The sequence below is a fragment of the Mauremys reevesii genome, linkage group 8 (genome assembly GCF_016161935.1).
Source record: "Mauremys reevesii isolate NIE-2019 linkage group 8, ASM1616193v1, whole genome shotgun sequence".
Classification (NCBI taxonomy): Eukaryota; Metazoa; Chordata; order Testudines; family Geoemydidae; genus Mauremys; species Mauremys reevesii.
In genome coordinates this window covers 105,150,615-105,168,094 of record NC_052630.1, presented here as the reverse complement: position 1 = coordinate 105,168,094, position 17,480 = coordinate 105,150,615, and the positions used below count along the sequence as shown (strand labels likewise).

Below are 17,480 nucleotides of genomic sequence, written 5' to 3'. Positions count from 1 at the left end.
TGTGCTGAGACAGGACCAAATAAACCTAGACAGGCATTTGCACATGCAAATTACAGAAGCTACCCATCATGCCATGTGCTAATCCTGTCGGAGCACAGAATCCGGGCCTGACCCACAGTTTGTACTCAAGCAAAGTTGCCAGTCGTGGGTGTTTTGCCTGCAGTCGTGAGTGCTGGGTTTTAGCCTCTGTCATTTACACGTGCAAATGGCTGGATTTAAAGGCCTTTAAAGAAAAAAAATTGGTCCTTTAAAAACAAAAACTCAGTGTGACCCCAAAAGGGACATATTCAAACCATTCACAGAACACACAGTCCAAAGGCCCAGAACCTGCTGCCACTGCATTCAAAGGCAAAACTCTCATTGATGTCAATGGCAGCTGGATTGAGCCGGGAATCCTAAAAAATTACACTAATTACCCTGCAAATACAAACAGACTCGTGGTACAAAGAGTCTCAATGTTACAGGCGGAAGGATACGAAAAGTAGTCCTCCCTGAAATGCTGGCTGAAATGTGTCTAACATTCCTGCCCTTTCGCCTCCTTCACCTGCACTCTGCCCCCTCCCCAGCACTTCCGCTCAACATTTACAAAACCAACCCACCAGAGAGGCGTTTCCCTCTCCTGCCTCAAATGTAGAAACACCTCTCTCCTCCCACCCAAAAATTCCCCCTGCCTGAGGCCCAGGCAGGGCAACATTTAGCTCCACCCCAGGGACACCTTCTGCAGCCAAACAACACCACGGCTTTAATGTCGGCTATCTGGGGCCAGGCAGGCTGGAAATGGGGGCTTGCTTCTGCTGGGAAAGGCAGGTTTCCCCTCTGAGGGACCCAGCACTAGCTGCAAGCCCTGGAAGGGCCTGAGGTATCCTGTTTTAAACCCCTGGAGCACTGTTCAGGGGTGTTTGAGATTTACTAACTTTCATTATTCGCTCCCCTCAAGCCCTGCGCACAGGGAGTTGTGGTAACGAAGGGCATGTCTACACAGCAAAGGCGCTCAGAGATCGGGTCAACTGACCCGAGCTCACGCCGCCGGGCTAAAAATAGCAGTGTAGACATTTGGGCTCAGACGGGACCCCAAGATCCTTCCTCCTACCTGGGTTTCAGAGCCCGGGCTCCAGCCCCAGCCCAAACATCTGCACTGCTATTTTTAGCCCCACAGCGCAAGCCCAAGTCAGCTGACCTGGGCTCTTGCTACCAAGGGGTCTTTTTTGCTGCGTAGACGTATCCTCTGCGGCGCCTGACTTTTTAAGTAGAGGGGTACAAGAAGAAGTCCCATTACAATTCCTAAAACAGTTTTTCTGCAACATGTGAGGCAGGCACAGAACACAGAGAAGCGTGACATGGGCCAGTACCTCCTGCCCTTTGTCCGTCTCTGTCTATTTGGATTATAAGCTCTTTGGCCAGGGAACTCTTTTTGGATACATCTGCACAGCACCTGGCACAACAGGGCTCCAATTGCCTGGGGCCCGTGGACCTGACCGTAATACAAATACTCATTTCTATTACTAGAACGTGTTTGGGTTGGTCCCATAACTCACAGATGAGCGTGTCACCTATGAGTAATGCAGCCACCCCAAAGGAGCGCTGATAAAACCCTTTCACCACCCCGTAGTGCCATGTATTAATTATACAAACCCACATATGCGCATTTACACACACACACACACACACACACACACGACTCTTGGGCTGTGTTTATGCGTCTTTCCATCCCTTTTTAATACTACATTTTGATCATTTTCCTGACTCAGGGTAAGGGGAAGGGAAATCCCATTCCCGGAGGGCCACTCCTGGAATGGGGGGGAAGGGCTGGAACATCCCCTTTCTCACCTTTGACTAGTTTTGTGCTGGACGGGCTGCTCCTGAATAGGAGGCGGGTCAACAAAGCCAGTGTAAGGAGGAGCAGAAAGGTACAGGCCGGTGGGGGCAGGGTGGGAAGGGCGTTGGGTTGGAAGGCTGCCTGCAGGGGGCGCTGTGCGACTGGACACCTGTAATCAAGAGAAGAAAGCACATTAATTACAGAAAGCAGCCAGGATGGAGGGGCCACTCCTGCTGCAGAAATAACTGTCTATTGGCGATGCCACACGGACAGGATGGGGGGACATGATGCTGTCAGAGGAGTCACTGGGCAGGCAGGGTTGAATCTCCGAGCCCTGGATCTGAAAACAGGAGCGGAGCAGAAAGACCCTGCCGGGAGACAGAGCACCTCGCTGTACCTCAAATAGCAGGAGGCTTTGCGCAGAATCTACCCTCCGACACCTGCCTGGGAGCGAACCCCGAGGCACACGTACACAGGGTGGAGTCCGTGCTGCTAGCCGAGCGCCTCTCAGAAATGGGCAGCGCGTGGGCAGAGCTGGGGAATGAAATCCAGGAGGAAGATGTGCCATTGCAGGCCGGCAACAAACCCTGTGACCAGAGCACTTCTTACACTTCAAGGAACCCAGCCTGAGGAGACGAGCCCTCATAGGTATGCGTTAGCTTCCTGCTCTAGGCTAAGCAGGGTGCTGTCCAGGCCAATGCTGGCATCAAACGCACGAGGGCTCCTGCTCACCGTGGGAGGGTACTGGTACATGGCGGCGTTGCCAGGGTCGATCTCGGCCATCGACTGCATGTCGGCGTCTCTCGCATTCACCACCCGAAGGTAAAGCTCCGTCTTGCCAGCCTGCGGGAGGAGCCAGAGGTCAGGTCTCTGGAGGGCGGGTCTGGGACTGGAGAGGTATCATCACTTGGCTTTGGACAATGCAAGGCCTGGAGGAGCCAGGTTGTTCTGCATTTCAGACCTCCACCATTTTTTGCTCTAGCCCAGTCTTAAAAACAGGGCTACTGTTTGTTTTTTCCGCACTTGCCGAGCCCAGTAAGGGCTGCAGGGGTTTTGCTGAAGCTTTAAGCGAATAACTAACTGACCTCGAAGGCAACAGCATGAGAGCCTCGCCCCAGAATGAGGAGGGAATGACCCAGAGAGGGGGAAGGGCAGGTGTCCTGGATCTCAGGAAGGCCCTACACACCTGAGGGATCCCGTTCAGCTGTTCTGTTGTGAGGCCCGGCTGCACCGGAAGCAACCGCACCGGAATCTTCCATCGCCCGCTGATCAGCTGGTGGAGCTGGTCAAAAAGGTGGATTTTGGCCCATCCCCGGGAGGCCAGGCGCTGGATCTCCTGCCCGTAGGCGTCGAAGCCCCCAGAGGCCTGCAGCTCCATCACCAGAGCGATGGAGGTTGAGGGCCGGACTCTGGAAGGCAGGGACGAGGGAAGCCATTATGGACAGAGGTGTCACAGAAGCAGGAAGATCTTCCCTCCTCACCGCAGCCGCTTCACAGCCTCCCCTCATTGAGCTGCTCTCTGTGCATTGCCTGGTTCAGAGCATAAGCTCTTCAGGGCAGGGACTGGGGCTGGTTATTAAAGCACCACACACATTTACCATGCAGGGGGAATGGTTTCTGGGTAACGGTAATCGATAGCCTCTCGCGTGTTCACAACATCCCAAACAGCACTAATCAGTTCACTTCACACCTGGCGGGGGCTCTCAAACAGGGACTGAAATCCACCCCCCACCCCACCCCTCAGGTCAGCAAAGGCATTCTAGCAGCTCTGCCTAGGAATGCTAACCTAGCCAACCATCGGAGCGGCAGTGCCCAGTGGGACGAAGCTCGGGCACCCTTGCTGTAGCAACGCTGCACAAAAGAACATAGGATCTGTTGTCGCAGATCAAACCACGGCCCCACCCAGTCTGGGGTGCTTTTTCCAACAGTGACCAACACCAGATGCCTCAAGGGAAGGGAAAGCAGATGACACCCAGCTGATTTTGCAAGGCTGTCCATGGAGGGAAAGTGTTCCTTGGCCAGCTGTTCCCAAGCACCAGTTAAAGAGACACCCGGTGTAGCAGGGCAGGAAGAAGAGGGTCAATTCATTCCATACATTCAGGAAGAAAGCGGCAGGAGTTTGCCAATGCAGCTCACCTTGGCACCGGCTGTTTAGCCGATAGGATTGCACTGTTGCCTCTCTGCCCATCTACTACATACGGTGGGGACTGGCCCATTTGGCAGTAAGCGACAGGGAGAGGGGTTGGCTTGCCCATCTCCTGCCCATTACGGTAAAGCCCAGCCACCAGGCAAACCTGGGAGAAGGTAGGGTCCAAGGCCAGCAGGAAATCGTAGAATATCACAAAGCCGGCCCTGTGAGGGAGGGAGAGGAGGCAGAGAGACAGGTGAGGAGAACCCTCTGCACTGCACAAGCATCCCTGGATGGGGAAACTGAGGCACAGAGCGGAGCAGTGACTTGGTGATAAAACCAAGTAGTCCCGATATCCAGAGCTCTGCTCTAGCTACTAGGCCACACTCCGGAAGGCAGATGTTAACTGCAGTGAAAAGCTCCTGGGTATCTGGGGGAAGCTCCCCCTGCTAGTGCGGGTCATTTGCCAGCACCAGCCTTTGAAGAGAGAGTGTTGCAATGACCCTACTACACAGAGGAAGCATTTGATGCCCGGCTTCCTCCAGAGGTGGAGAGCAGCAGCTGCAGTTTTACAACAGGGATTGTTAACAGTTATTGCTGGAGAGACACGAACCAGCTCTCTCGTGCCCTGTTGCCTTTTCCTGCTGAAGCAGGCTGGTCAGCATGTTCTCAACCCGCCGGGCAACTCATGATGGCCAGTTCCCGATGCCTCCTACAAAACAGAGTGGGAATTGCAGCAAAGGATTATGGGATGTAGGGCTGGCTGGCCAATGACAAGACACGTACGCTGGGTCATACGGAGCCGGTCCCAGGGCGTCGGGAGGGTCCAGCAAGTGTCTGCTGAGATGGGTCTGAGGTCCCATTCGGTCCTGCAACAGGCAGAAATAGCATGAAGAGCTTCCAGACTGGTCCCCTGTGCATCACAAACAGCAGCGCAGATCAGCCAGACGCCGGGCCGTGACTGCTAGAACTCACCTGCTGCCCACAGAGCCCCAGCCCTGCCAGAGGGCAAATCGGGGTCAGAGAAGGAAAAGGCTGGTTAAGTATGTGATCTAGTGGGATCATTCCTCGTACATTCTCCAGTTTAGTTTTTAAATGCCTCTACTCACCTGCTGAACATGAAGCCCATGATTAAGTGCTGACTTGAGGCCACCGTGACAAAAATGACACGTGGAAGTGGTCAGGGATGCGCAGGGAGCAGGCAGGGTGGATGGGACAATGACACCGTCACATTTCTGGCTATGCAGATGTTAACCTGCCATGTGGAGACCTGGAGACAAGTGGCATGCTGTGCACACGTGGGGTTCGGGTGTAGCTGTCAGTGTCAGGACAGACACACACCTGGGGATCTACAGCTAACCATCCACCAGGTGCTCTGAACCCACAGTCACACCAGCTTCCTGTGAGGGATTCTGGATCCTGCTGCCCAGGCAGTATTTCCTGTAGTGAGCAGGACTGTAATTACAGCTACCACTATAGGGCACTCAAAGCACCATGGGAACTATTAGCACGTGCCGGGTCTGGGCACTTGGGAGCCACAGAAGACCCGGTACACCAGGATGGGGCTGGGGGGTTATGTTCTTCAGGAAGCCAGAGCAGAAACAACCTGGGAGCTGGTCTGCACACGAGCTTTCCTTCAGTCAGGAACTGGAACACCAGGAGGGGCCAGATCCTGGATTGTTTCAGCCCCATAAATGGCTCCCGGAGAGATTAAAAGTCAGCTACCAAGGCAACAGGAGACCTTGTGGGCCCCATCCCCGGGGAAAGGACTCACCATGAAGGGGAGCTCCCGCAGGCCTGGCAGAGGCAGGGGCGGGGGAGGTGGCAGGGGCGGGGCCACCGGCGGCGGGAGCATGGGTGGCGACCTCCTCCCAGCCCGTCGTGGCTGCATCCTCTCTGCCTCACGTCTCAGCATCCCGACCTCGGCGTGCAGCTGAGCCATCTCCATCGTGTGCGCCCGCTGCTGCTCCGCCAGCTCTTTGTCCAGAGCGCCTGGGGGAAGGGAGCCAGAAAGGAGAGAGGAGGTGCACTGCCTGAACACAGGGTGCCATCGTGGGTCCTGGGCCACAGAGGGAGGGAGGGAGGGAGAGGAGCAAGCAGCCCAGATGCCCTGCTCACTGCGCTGGCTCTCCATTCATCTTCACTGGGTGTGACTGGATGGATCCCTGCTCCCCCCACACTGCCCCGCAAACCCAGCATGCCCGGCACCCAGGAGAACGCTCACACAGCTGGGCACAAGGAGCTCTTGGGGAAGAGCTCCCAGCTGCCGATCAGGAGCACGGCACGAGGCTCATCTCTTGGCATCCGTCTTTCCTTGACGGAGGAGGCAGCAACTCTCTGGCCAGCAAGTCCTTCCTCCGCTTCGTTCTCTCCACCGAAGGGCAGGGCCATGTATGAAACTGAGCAGAGGGCGCAAGGAAAGGGACCTACGAGGATGTCACTGACCCTTCATGTCCTCGTGCCCAGTGAGCAGATGTCACAGTGACGGGGTGGGCAGGGACAGGGAAAGATAAACACTAATAGATGTGCAGGGACACCCACCCCAGCCAAGCACCTGCCCTACTGCACATGCCTGCAGCTTCCCACAAGCTGGTGCCCTGTCATGGCATCTGGGGTGATGGGCAGGAGACAGGAGAGCACAGCACATACTGCAACCAGTATCAGCTCCCTCCCCTGGTGCTGGACAGGGCCATCGGGCCAGCAGCTCCCGCGACAGGGCTGCTGTTAATTAACATAGTGCTTGGCTGGTGTTTTACGAGACTGTAACTGGAAAACATCTGAGCTACACTATATGCACAGCAGGCCGGGGGTCTCCCGCCAGCAGCTGTGTGCAATAATTAGCATGGCTTATTTAATGCCCCCACACACACCATGGGTCATTGGCAAGGACTGACCCTCCGACCTTCAGCCCTGAAGCACAGGCCTCCACCACTAGAGTGACACCAATAACTGGCAGCAGTAGTAGGTTCTTTCCCTCTGTGTGGCGTCCGCAGAAGACACCACATGCATCTCAGGATGCATTAACAGCCTCCTCTCCCAGCACGTTGTGCTATCAAAGCATCAACACAGGCACCACACAAGGAACACACCAGCACTGACCAGAACACCCTCGCTCAGCCGGGTGCTGAATCCTGGGGCCCTGGCAAGGGGCGGGTTGGTGTCATGTTCACAGTGATGGCTAGTGTATTTACACATTTACCCGCAGCCAGCAAGGGAGGGGGACACAGACCACACCGGGCCAAGTCCCGGCAGGTGTCAGAACGGTGCAGAGGGATGGCTGACAGCCCAGGGGAAAGGGCAGCACATTTCCAGGACACCCTGGGATTGGTACTGTCATGGAAACGGAGCCAAACTAGGAGATCCCTCTAGCTGTGCAGCCTGCTGTGGCCTCCGGATGGAGGCTAAGATGCGGCGTCAGCTGGCAGCTCTTGGCCACAATATCACGGAGGCGACGGGTGCATTCTCCCAAAGGTACCCCACACCCCACTGCGCTGCAGCCGCTGTGATGCCACCAACAGCCAGCCCCATTCAGGCTCTCATGGGGATCCCTCTGCACCACCTGCTCCGTGCTGCGGAGAGAAGCTGGCCATGCCCTGCCTACCGTCATCCGCCCTCCTCTTATCCCTCTGCATCTTCAGCTTAAAGAGCTCATCCTCCAGCCGCTGATTCTCCAGCTCCACAGCCAGCAGCTCTGCGTCCAGGCCCCGGGGGCCAGCGCCGGCAGCCTGGTGTTCTGCAATCACAGCAAGGGGAGGCGCTCAGAGTTACTCACGGGAAGAGCTGTGCCGGGGGCGGTGAGAGAGCACGAGGGACTTACATCTTCCACTGCCAGGCACCGGCTGGGAGGATTCAAACTCAGACCCGAGTCCTTGGCTTCATGGGGCCTGTTGCATGCTGGGTAGAAGTGCGGCGGCCGCTGGGGTTAGTGCTTTGCAGCTGCTCAGGTGCACAGCGACATTAATGCTGCACCTGAGTGCGCTAATCCCAGGCTCCAAGACACCTGGAACAACCCCCACCCCAAGGGGCGGGAGGGACTTACTGTTCTTCCGCTCCTTGTGTTCCTGCCTCCCAGCCGCCCTCTCCAGCGCCGTGGCCTCCACCTGCAGGTCGTACATCTGTGCCAGAACGGCAGGGTCGCTCCCTCCGCCCTGCAGGTAGGCCAGGTGCAGGGCTCTGAGGGGAAGCAGAACGGAGTCAGGCTCCTGGCAGCCTGCATCTGAGGGAGCCTCTCTCAGCCCGGGGTGACATGCTCTGACTAACTGAGCGCAGCCCAGCCCGAGCCTCAGTAGGTACAAAATACCCCGGCCCAGCCCCAGCCCCAGCCCCGCAAATGCAAAGCTGGCAGCGTTCAGACACAAACTGAATCACCTCCCCACAGCAGGCAGGCAGGCACAGACAGACACACAAGCAGAGGAGCCAGGCAGGCAGACATACAGACAGGCCCCAGCAGTTAGACAGACAGAGGGAGGTGGGGACAGACAGAGAGCAGAGACAGCGCACACAGGTACACAGAGACTTATTAACCTCTTAGCTGCTGCGTTCCAGTGCCCTGTCGTGAGGCCCAGAGGTATTCAGGCCGCGAACGGCCCTTGATTTCAATGCTCCGAAGGCAGTTCCATGCAGCCGTGGGCGTGTGCCGAAGGGTGGCTGTCCCCCACCCATGGTGGGGACACTGAGGCACTGTTCAGGGCAGTTCACTGTTGCTTGTCCTCACTGCAGCATTGTGTGCGTGGCCATAGGGGCCCCAGAGGTCCCTCCGTCTATGTCTCCCCCCTCACAGGCACCCAAGCTGTGCCCCACGTCGTGCACCCCCACCCCAGACCCAACACAGTCCTAGTGGAGAGCTGTTAAGCTGGAGGCTCTAAGAGCCAATCCGGCCTGGCCCCCAGATGCTGGGCTAGACGGGACCTCGAAGGCCATCTCCATCTCTCCCTCCCGAGATCCACAGCAGGAGCGGCCCCATGTAACTGCACCAGGGACTCCCCAGTTACAGAAGGGCTGTGTCAGCCTGGGCCCCCGCTGCTTCGGTGGAGACGCTGGCAGCTGGGCTTGTGCGCACCTGATTTCCGAGGAGAGGGGCCCGGCAGCCGGAGGGAATGGGATGAGACTGATGGAGACCTTCCCGCCCGCCTTCTCCGCGGCCCCGGCTGCGTTGGTACGGCTGTCTGGCTCCAATCTGCTTCTGAAAACAAAACCAAAGCAGGGCGGGGGGAGAGATCTACCTGGGTCGCTGCTTGCCACCGGCATGTCCCCTCTGGCCCCGTCTCCTAAATCAAACCCACGGCAGGAGCTGCCCTGAGACAGGAAACACTGAGGAGCCCAAAGGTCCCTTGGATTATCTCTGAGTCTTTGGCGGACAGGAGAGAGAAAACCAGCATGGCCTAGAGACACCTCCCTTCCCATCTATATCATTAGCTTTGACCTCACTTGGCACCGGCCTCCGGCCGTCTCCTCCACAGCTCCCACTGCCTGGAGCAGCCCCTGTGTGTTCCTCTCCATGTATTTTAAGATCCCAACTGGAAGGTGAGGCCCCTCCCCCTCTGCATTCAGCCTTGTGCCTGAGAGCTCCCCTCATTCGCCATGGAGAGCCCCTGACTTCAGATCCAGGCTCAGATCGACACCTCACACAGCAATTCAGGAGCCTCAGGGCCCAGGGAGCGTCCAGGATCGGGGCACCCACCATCAGCACCCAAGTCTGGAGTCTGGGCCCATGAGGTCCACGCGCCTGCTTCCTGGAACGGAGTTCTACTTGTGACCATCTCTTCTCCAGCACTGCTTAACTCTATGGAGCATCCTGGGGCCCGGTCAGCTCCTAGGGGGCCTGTGTGCGAGACTGTGCTATAGGGAATCATGATGCTGAAGGCTGACAGATCACAGCATCAGCCCCACTCCCCTTCCCTTCACGTGGTAGCAACACAAGCTCTTCCTTCCACCTAGAAGTGAGAGACTCCTCCTGCCAGGCCAGGGGATCAAGAGACCAAAGAGCACGGGGTGGTGGGGGGCTCCCCCAGCTCCCCAGCAGAGTCATACTGCCCCCACACTAGGCTGGGGGGTTGCTGGGTTCTCACCTCGTGTCTGCAGCCTGCATGAGCCCAATCTGGTCTCTCAGAGCATCCAGCGCCAGCTGGTTCTTCGCCTCCTGGGCCTTCAGCTCCAGCAGCAGCTGCTCGATGTGCGCGCTGGAAGAGTTGCTGGCTGCCAGCTCCAACAGGCGCCTGCGGATTTCTGCAGGACACACAGGGATAGCCTCACCGCACGAGACTCCAGTCAGTCCAGCAGGATCCCCACCTCTCTGCCAGGCCACATCACAAACACAGTTTGGTCTCCCTGCCTCCCACCTGATTGGATCTAGATCTCGCTCCAGCACATCCCTGGATGCTGAAGGCGGGTCTGGTTGCTGGAGACCCAGCAGGGGTGTGAGACCCTACCCGGTGGGTGTGGGGTTCTCCCATCCATTTAGTGACATCCCCCTCTTCTCTGGGATGCCCGGGCCAATGGAACCATGTGTCAGCCCACATACAGTGTCAAGGCTGCCTGTCTGCATTCGCCTGCTTCCGGGGATGCTCCAGGCTCGCTGCCCCACTGCTACGTGGGAACAAGTATGAAGGGGAGAGAATTCAGCGTAGGGGCAACGTGCATGCTCCCCTCCTCCTACCCTCTCCCTGCTGCTCCAGATGCTTGTTCCTGGCCTGGATATCAGCCATCTGGTGCTCGTGCGCCTTTGCTATCTCCTGCAGCCGCTCCCTGTACCCCTGCCGGTGGGAAATCCGACGGCTGGCATCCTCCTGGAGGACAAGCAAAGCCCACAGGAGCAGAAGGCACAACACCACAAGAGCCAGTTCAAGTCAACCTCCAGGCAAGGGTGGAGGAGCCCATGGGGTGCTGGAGATGACCCCATTCTGGACGAGCTCAGCCAGGGAGGGGCGACAGAATGCTGCCTGCCCAGTTCACAGGCAGCACAGAGTTAAGGGCCCAGATTTAAACAGGAGGAGGCTGGGAGCAAGGTTGGGGGGGTGTCCCTAGCTCTGGAACCTGCTCTCCACGCTGAGCCAGTAGAATCAGGGTTTAGCATGAGGCTCATCACTTCAGCTAACAAGGACGCACTGGGGCAGTTCTAGCTACCTGTGGGTCTCGTTAAGTTTGCAGAGTTGCCAACTCTCACGACCCGGGGATTTTCTTAAAGCCGAAAATCCTGCCCTGCCAATAACCTCCTCTCTCTCACACCCTGGAGTGGCTTCAGCACCATCCACTGAGAGAAGGATGTTGGGTCCACAAACCCCGGGTCTATGCTACGTGTTTGTGAGCCACATCTGCTGCCCCCCAACTTTTAACTAGGTACATATGTAACCAGTCGCTCTAATGACAGGAGTGACTTCAGGCCTCTGCAGACCTGGGCAGGATCTGAACAGTGACCAAAAGCCTCCTCTGTATCCCAATGTCCGAGGCATTCCACCCTCCTCTGCATGGGTTCTAATTGCCTCCCCTTCCCTGCATATTTTCCAAGTCACAGAGTTGCCGCATGCTTGGGTTTACCTCTGGCTTCAAGGGCTGGAGAGTAGGGACAGAGTCCTCCAGAGACATCCTCAGTTTGTGGAACTGTTAAAAGAAACAGAAGTGATCATGTCCTGACAGACGTTCCCTCCTTTTGTATCAGCACAATATAAAAGCTGGGATAGGGACCCAGAGGTAGCTAGGGGCTGCTGATGCATTAAACCCCTTCAAAGGTGCTGGTGACAGAAATAACTCAGCTAACCCTGAAGACCCTTTAAAGGTACAAAACGAATGACTGAATCTCGAACCACACACACACACCACTGTTATCTCATGTCCCTAGAAATGTCATGGGTCTTTTGCTAGCTTTTCAAATCCCCCCATGATTTTCCCGGAACCCCAAAATACATCAGCCAAGAACCCAGGGCCACACTTATGGACACAAAGTGTAGCAACCTGCATGGAACTCCGAGGGAGGAGCACAGGTTACAGGAAGGAAGAGTTTGGAGAAAACACCAGGCCGTTAGTCTGTGTGCCCATGGCTGGAATACACTTTGCTGCAGTAGCAGCACCTCTGTAAATAGTGCTCTTAATAAAGAGCTAATTTAGTTTTACACGCATGGAGTCCTTTCATGATATTACCTGGCACACAGTACATGAAACACAAAGGGTCACTCCCCCATCCACCCAGTGCTGTGGCGTGCAAAGCAGCACTGGTGACTCCTGGGTTCGTGCCAGGTGGAGTGAGACCCTCCCCTCAATGCGCTGCTTTTTAACAGCCCTTGAAGTCCACAGGACTCAGATTTGCATCCCAGGAGTGTGTGGAAAGGGGCAGCAGTCTCCCTCATCCATACAGGATGTTCAGTTGCCAGAAGCATCCATATCCCATCCCCCGATTCTGTCTATGGGCCCTTGGAATGGGGATCTATGGGATGCATGGAGGAGCCGTGGTTGGGAACAGCGGAGGGTGAGGACCCAATGTAGAGAAGCAGAGAGCTCCAAATTCCAGCCCAACCGTCACCACCGCTTGCACTCAGTACCTCCTCAGTCAGCTTCCTCAAGGCCCGGCTGTCTGAGGGGCTCCCTTTAGGCTCATAGCCTCCGAGAAGGTTCCTCTCGCGGTCGCTCAGGAAGTCCCGTGGCTGCTGTCCCAGACGGACTCTCCTCACCTGTGGGTCACTCAGCTGCCGCCGCTGGAGCAGAAAGCAAACGAGCCCAGCACAGGTGAGCGACAAACGCACGGGCCCATTAACGTGTGTGTGTGGGGAGGGGGAGGGGTGGCTACGTTGCCTGGAGCAGCAGGTCTCAGACTAAGACCTGGGAAACCCTGCACTGGGTCTACCATGTCCAAGATTTGGATCCGGGCAGCTGTAATGGATTCTTACTGACCCTGTACTTTAAACCAGGGGTTCTCACCCTTTCTCTTTCTGAGCCCCGCTCCAAATGCTATAAAAACTCCACAGTCTACCTGTGCCACAACAACTGTTTATCTGTATTTATGCAGCCCCGGCCAGCGGGGGGGGTAGCAAGGGGGGCAAGCCCCAGGCCCCACCCCAGGGGGGCCCCCCCACCCAGGCTTGCCTTCAGCTTCTCTCAGCTCCCCCCTTAGTGGCTCCCCCTCGCAGCTGGCCTGGGGCCCCCCCCCTGGCTGGGCCCCCTGCTGCTTGAAACCTCACCTAAAACCATTCCTCATGTCACCTGGCTGGCTGGGGCCCTGGCCCCAGTGAGGGGGGAGTTTTGCCACTTCAAGTTTTGCCACTGTGATGCCAGGGGCAGGGGGAGGGGGAAGGGGATTGGGCACCGGGGGGTCTGAAATCTCGGCCTTAAAATCCATGTGTCCAGCCGTCCAGCTGCATGTTAGGATGATCCCTGTTCTCACCTAAAGGGGCCATTGCTTTAGCCCAGAGATGGGGCAAAATAGCTAAATCTGATTACCTGCCCCACCCCTCAGCCAGGCCTCCTCCCAGAAATGCAACACACCAGGTGAATCTCCCTCTGAAATATCTATATGCCCCCAGGAGGCCCTTCAGGACTAGGGACGGGCTGAATCTCCAAGTGACAGCCACATGTCCTCCTGCGCTAGGATACACTGTTAGCAGCAGGAAGTGGAAGCTGTATGGAGAAAGCCCTGGCGATGGTAGTCGGCGGCAGGGCTGAGGTGCTGGGAAGCCTGTGAAATGGGCTCAGCCTCTCATAAGAGCAGCATAGAGCCCAGTATAGCATCTTCCAAGCCCCCTTTGAACGTTCATCAATTCTCAATGCCCCACAGTGAGGTGGGCAACTGCCATTATCCCTGCCTCACAGGTGGGGAAACTGAGGCATGGAGCGGGTAAGTGAGTCATCCAAGTCCACAGAGCCAGTCAGTGTCAGAGCCAGGATTAGAATTTAAGAAGCATCCAATTCCCATAGCGATGGGCACCAGTATAAAAACCCAGTGAGACAGACACGTCTATAGGAGCTCACGGCTCCCAGGTCAACACTCAGACCACTAGACCCAGCTACTTCTCTACCAGCACCTCTCAGCCTGTGGGGCTGTAACCAGCAATTATCTGGGGAATGGACGTGGTAATTCTACAGCTTGTTTAAGTTCTTATATCGTGCCTACCCAGCAAGGTACCCGAACACCCATTTGTTTTAAGATCAGTGAGAAACATCTTTTGCAGACAATCTAAGAGCTGTGACGAGCTCTGGTGCTGTCTGCCCGGCCTCAACGTTATAGACCCCATGGGGTACCCGCTGCAGTGAGAACAGTGTCTGGAGAGGAGTGTTGAATTTTGGCAGCATGTACTATTTGGCCACCACTCGCCACTCCAGAGGTGGCTGCATTTTCCACAGAGCTATAGAGCACTTCAGGGTGGACAGCCCTGTAGAAATATAAGCTATGATAACAGAATCAGAGGGAGGATTTGAATCTGGATCCCTTCTGGAGTCTGTCCTGCTTATTTGCACCCAGCCCGCAGAATTCAAATGCAGGAGGCTTTGGGGAATGGACTGGGAGGGGGCAGGGCTGGATTACCCACTTGTTTGCCTACATGCCACCATCTCCTAGCAACTCAGCAGACAAGCCTGGTGCAACAATAGGTTTCCCTTGGGGAGCGAACGGCTCTTTCCAAGGCTGGTTCATGCCAGGGTTCACATCCACTGCCAAGTGCTGAGCTGAGGAGAGTGCAGGTCTAGCAGAGACAGCTTCTCTCTTTTCCCAACGGAAGAGTGCAACACAGGGTCTCCACAGGCTGCCTGCTGGTGAATGCACTGTCCCCTCAGCAGGGGAGGGAACACACACACGGAGGGGATGGGAGGAAACCCTCTCCCAGAGGTCTCATGCCCATTGTGCTAGGGGCTGTACATACACACAGTGAGGCAGCCCCTGATTACATTAAGAACATCAGAACAGCCATACTGGGTCAGACCAAAGGTCCATCTAGCCCAGTATCCCGTCTTCCAATAGTGGCCCGTGCCAGATGCCCCAGAGGGAATGGACAGAACAGGGAATCACCAAGTGATCCATCCCGTTGCCCATTCCCAGCTTCTGGCAAACAGAGCTTAAGGACACCATCCCTGCCCATCCTGGCCCATTGATGGACCTATCCTCCATGAACTTATCTAGTCCTGTTATAGTCTTGGCCTTCACAACATCCTCTGGCAAAGAGTTCCACAGGTTGACTGTGCGTTGTGTGAAGAAATACTTCCTTTGGTTTGTTTTAAACCTGCTGCCTATTAATTCATTTGGTGACCCCTAATTCTTGTGTTATGGGAAGGAGTAAATAACACTTCCTTATTTACTTTCTCTACACAAGTCATGATTTTGTAGACCTCAATCATATGCCCCCTTAGTCATCTCTTTTCCAAGCTGAGAAGTCCCAGTCTTATTAATCTCTCCTCATATGGAAGCTGCTCCATACCCCTAATCCTTTTTGTTGCCCTTTTATGAATCTTTTTCAATTCCAGTATATCTTTTTTGAGATAGTGCGACTAGATCTGCACACAGTATTCAAGATGTGGGCGTACTTGGGATTCCTATAGAGGCAACATGATATTTTCTGTCTTATCATCCCTTTCTTAATGACTCCCAACAGTCCATTCGCTTTTTTGACTGCCGCTGCACATTGAGTGGAGGTTTTCAGAGCACAATCCACAATGACTCCAAGATCTCTTTCTTGAGTGGTAGCCCCTAATTGAGACCCCATCATTTTGTGGCTATAGTTGGGACTCTAAACAGATGAGAGAAACCAATGCTCCAGAACTGTTAGAACTAAATCAAGATGAAAAATTACCTGAAAAAACAACTGAGTTTGTGCCCTTTTTTGGTTCATGATGATTTATTGCCAAGGTTTGGGGGTTTGTTCCCTAATGTATGAAGGTCCCACCCCCACCCAGAAGAGTGTGCTTTTTCCTGCTTGCTTTGTACATTAGAATTTCAGGTCTCTTCTGCCCTGGAAAACTCTATGGCTGACTGGAAAGGGTTTATGACAGCACAAGTTCTGAGAAAGGAGAACCTGGCAGAGGGCGAGTGGGTTTTAGCCAGATGGTTTCATACTCTTTGGTTTTGTTAACACCTTTTGAACTAAAAAATCTAGCGGACAAAAGTCTCTTTGCTAAGGATTCGGCACCTCCTGTCTTTCGGGTTAGGGCTGAGAGAGTTCCCAGTGCAGTAAGCGAAGTCTATGATGAAGAAGCCCAGCCCAGCCGGGTGCACCATGCTGAGAAAGGGAATTGGGAACCTTCCCTCTTTTCATGCTTCGGGCCTGCTCCAAAGACATTTCTCACGCTGCATGCTGGGAAGAAAACCTCCCCACACTCCCTCCAAGGCATTTCTTTGCCATATTTCTGAGGTCTAGCTACCAGTGGGGAGGCAATGGGCAGCACTGCTGGCAGGACAACCCAGTGTTCCCACACCAGGCAGCATCCAGAGTCTGCCCTAGCAGTAGCTGCCTGGTTAGCTGCACATCTCTGTAGACCAGCCCTTGATACAGGAAAAGGCTTTGATTACCGTGTGGTCTGGAGTCTCTGTGTTCCTGGGCATCTTCTTCCCTTGCAGGCCCTGCTGCTCCCGGTGTCTGGCATTGAGAGCAAAGGAGTCGCCTGCTGCCTGACGGCCAATGCAGAACTTCTCCACATGCTTGTCCAGCAGGTGCTTGGAGCGGAAGCCCATGTCGCAACTCGGGCAGCGGAAAATCCTCAGGGCCATCTGCTGCATGGGAACAGGGGCCTCAAAGTGCCTGGTTCTCCTAGGGGGGCTTTCCCCCAGGTCCGCTGGTCACAGCTGCTCCGAATACCTAACCCAGGAGCAGAGTCAGATAAACAGATGATGAGCGTTTCCATCCTCAAGGTAACTTGCTAACCCTCCCCAACATGAGGCAGCTCAGCATCATCATAATTTCCCAACCAGCTCTAATTATTATCCCCATTTTACTGATGGGGAAATAGAGGCACAGAGAAACCAAGGGACCACAACAGGAGCTGGTGTTAGCGCTGGGATTAGAGCTTGGCTCCTAGCCCCAAGCTCAGTCCACTAGACCTCCATGCCTGAGACAGGGGGGCACCGGGCTGGAAAGAGAGACCCTAAGGAGACAGACACACACCAGGACAAAACAGAAATAAAGTTACTAGGGACACTCCCTGCTTTGCGGGTTGGGGAGAGACCAAGCTTCCTTCTTCCCAGTTAGATGCTGCAGCCATGTCCTTGCCCGGGATGCTCCAGCAACTGGGGCAAGTGAACTTTTGTAGGGCTTCAGGTTTCCTAGGTGTCTAATGAATTCCTGCTGCCCCATTCCCTGTGGGTGGGGAAGGAATGGGATAACTACCCCCTTCCCCCTTATTTTTTGGTCTTGCCTGCATCAGGCTGGGAGTGGGGGAGGCCAGCCCATTCTTGCCCTGGCATGGGGGCACAGCTGCCTGCCAATGCCATCTACCAAGCCTCCAAGTTATTCATAGAATATCAGGGCTGGAAGGGACCTCAGGAGGTCTCTAGTCCAACCCCCTGCTCAAAGCAGGACCAATCCCCAAATGGCCCCCTCAAGGATTGAACTCACAACCCTGCGTTTA

General features: G+C 55.4%; 1 protein-coding gene across 1 annotated transcript; it reads right to left on the bottom strand.

Annotated features, from left to right (window-relative positions):
• Positions 1 to 1,823: 1,823 nt before the first annotated feature.
• CCDC17 (coiled-coil domain containing 17) lies at positions 1,824 to 16,632 on the bottom strand. The gene is made up of 15 exons (XM_039486471.1): positions 16,426 to 16,632; positions 12,476 to 12,628; positions 11,478 to 11,540; positions 10,600 to 10,729; positions 10,013 to 10,169; positions 9,004 to 9,126; positions 7,984 to 8,117; positions 7,546 to 7,677; positions 6,230 to 6,343; positions 5,719 to 5,936; positions 4,731 to 4,813; positions 3,953 to 4,168; positions 3,003 to 3,225; positions 2,549 to 2,659; positions 1,824 to 1,985 (listed from the first exon to the last, which is right to left on the bottom strand). The coding sequence occupies exons 1-15, from the start codon at positions 16,630 to 16,632 to the stop codon at positions 1,824 to 1,826; spliced, it is 2,226 nt and encodes a 741-aa protein (XP_039342405.1).
• Between the last annotated feature and the right edge of the window lie 848 nt (positions 16,633 to 17,480).

Bases quoted from the DNA above. Each gene is read 5' to 3' on its own strand.
- CCDC17 (XM_039486471.1), bottom strand. From the start codon at position 16,632: ATGCAGCAGATGGCCCTGAGGATTTTCCGCTGCCCGAGTTGCGACATG. The intron at 11,541-12,475 runs GTACTGAGTGCA...TTCTTTTAACAG, and splicing joins TGAGGAAGCTGACTGAGGAG to TTCCACAAACTGAGGATGTC. The intron at 8,118-9,003 runs GTGCGCACAAGC...GCTTCCCCTCAG, and splicing joins CCCCTCTCCTCGGAAATCAG to AGCCCTGCACCTGGCCTACC.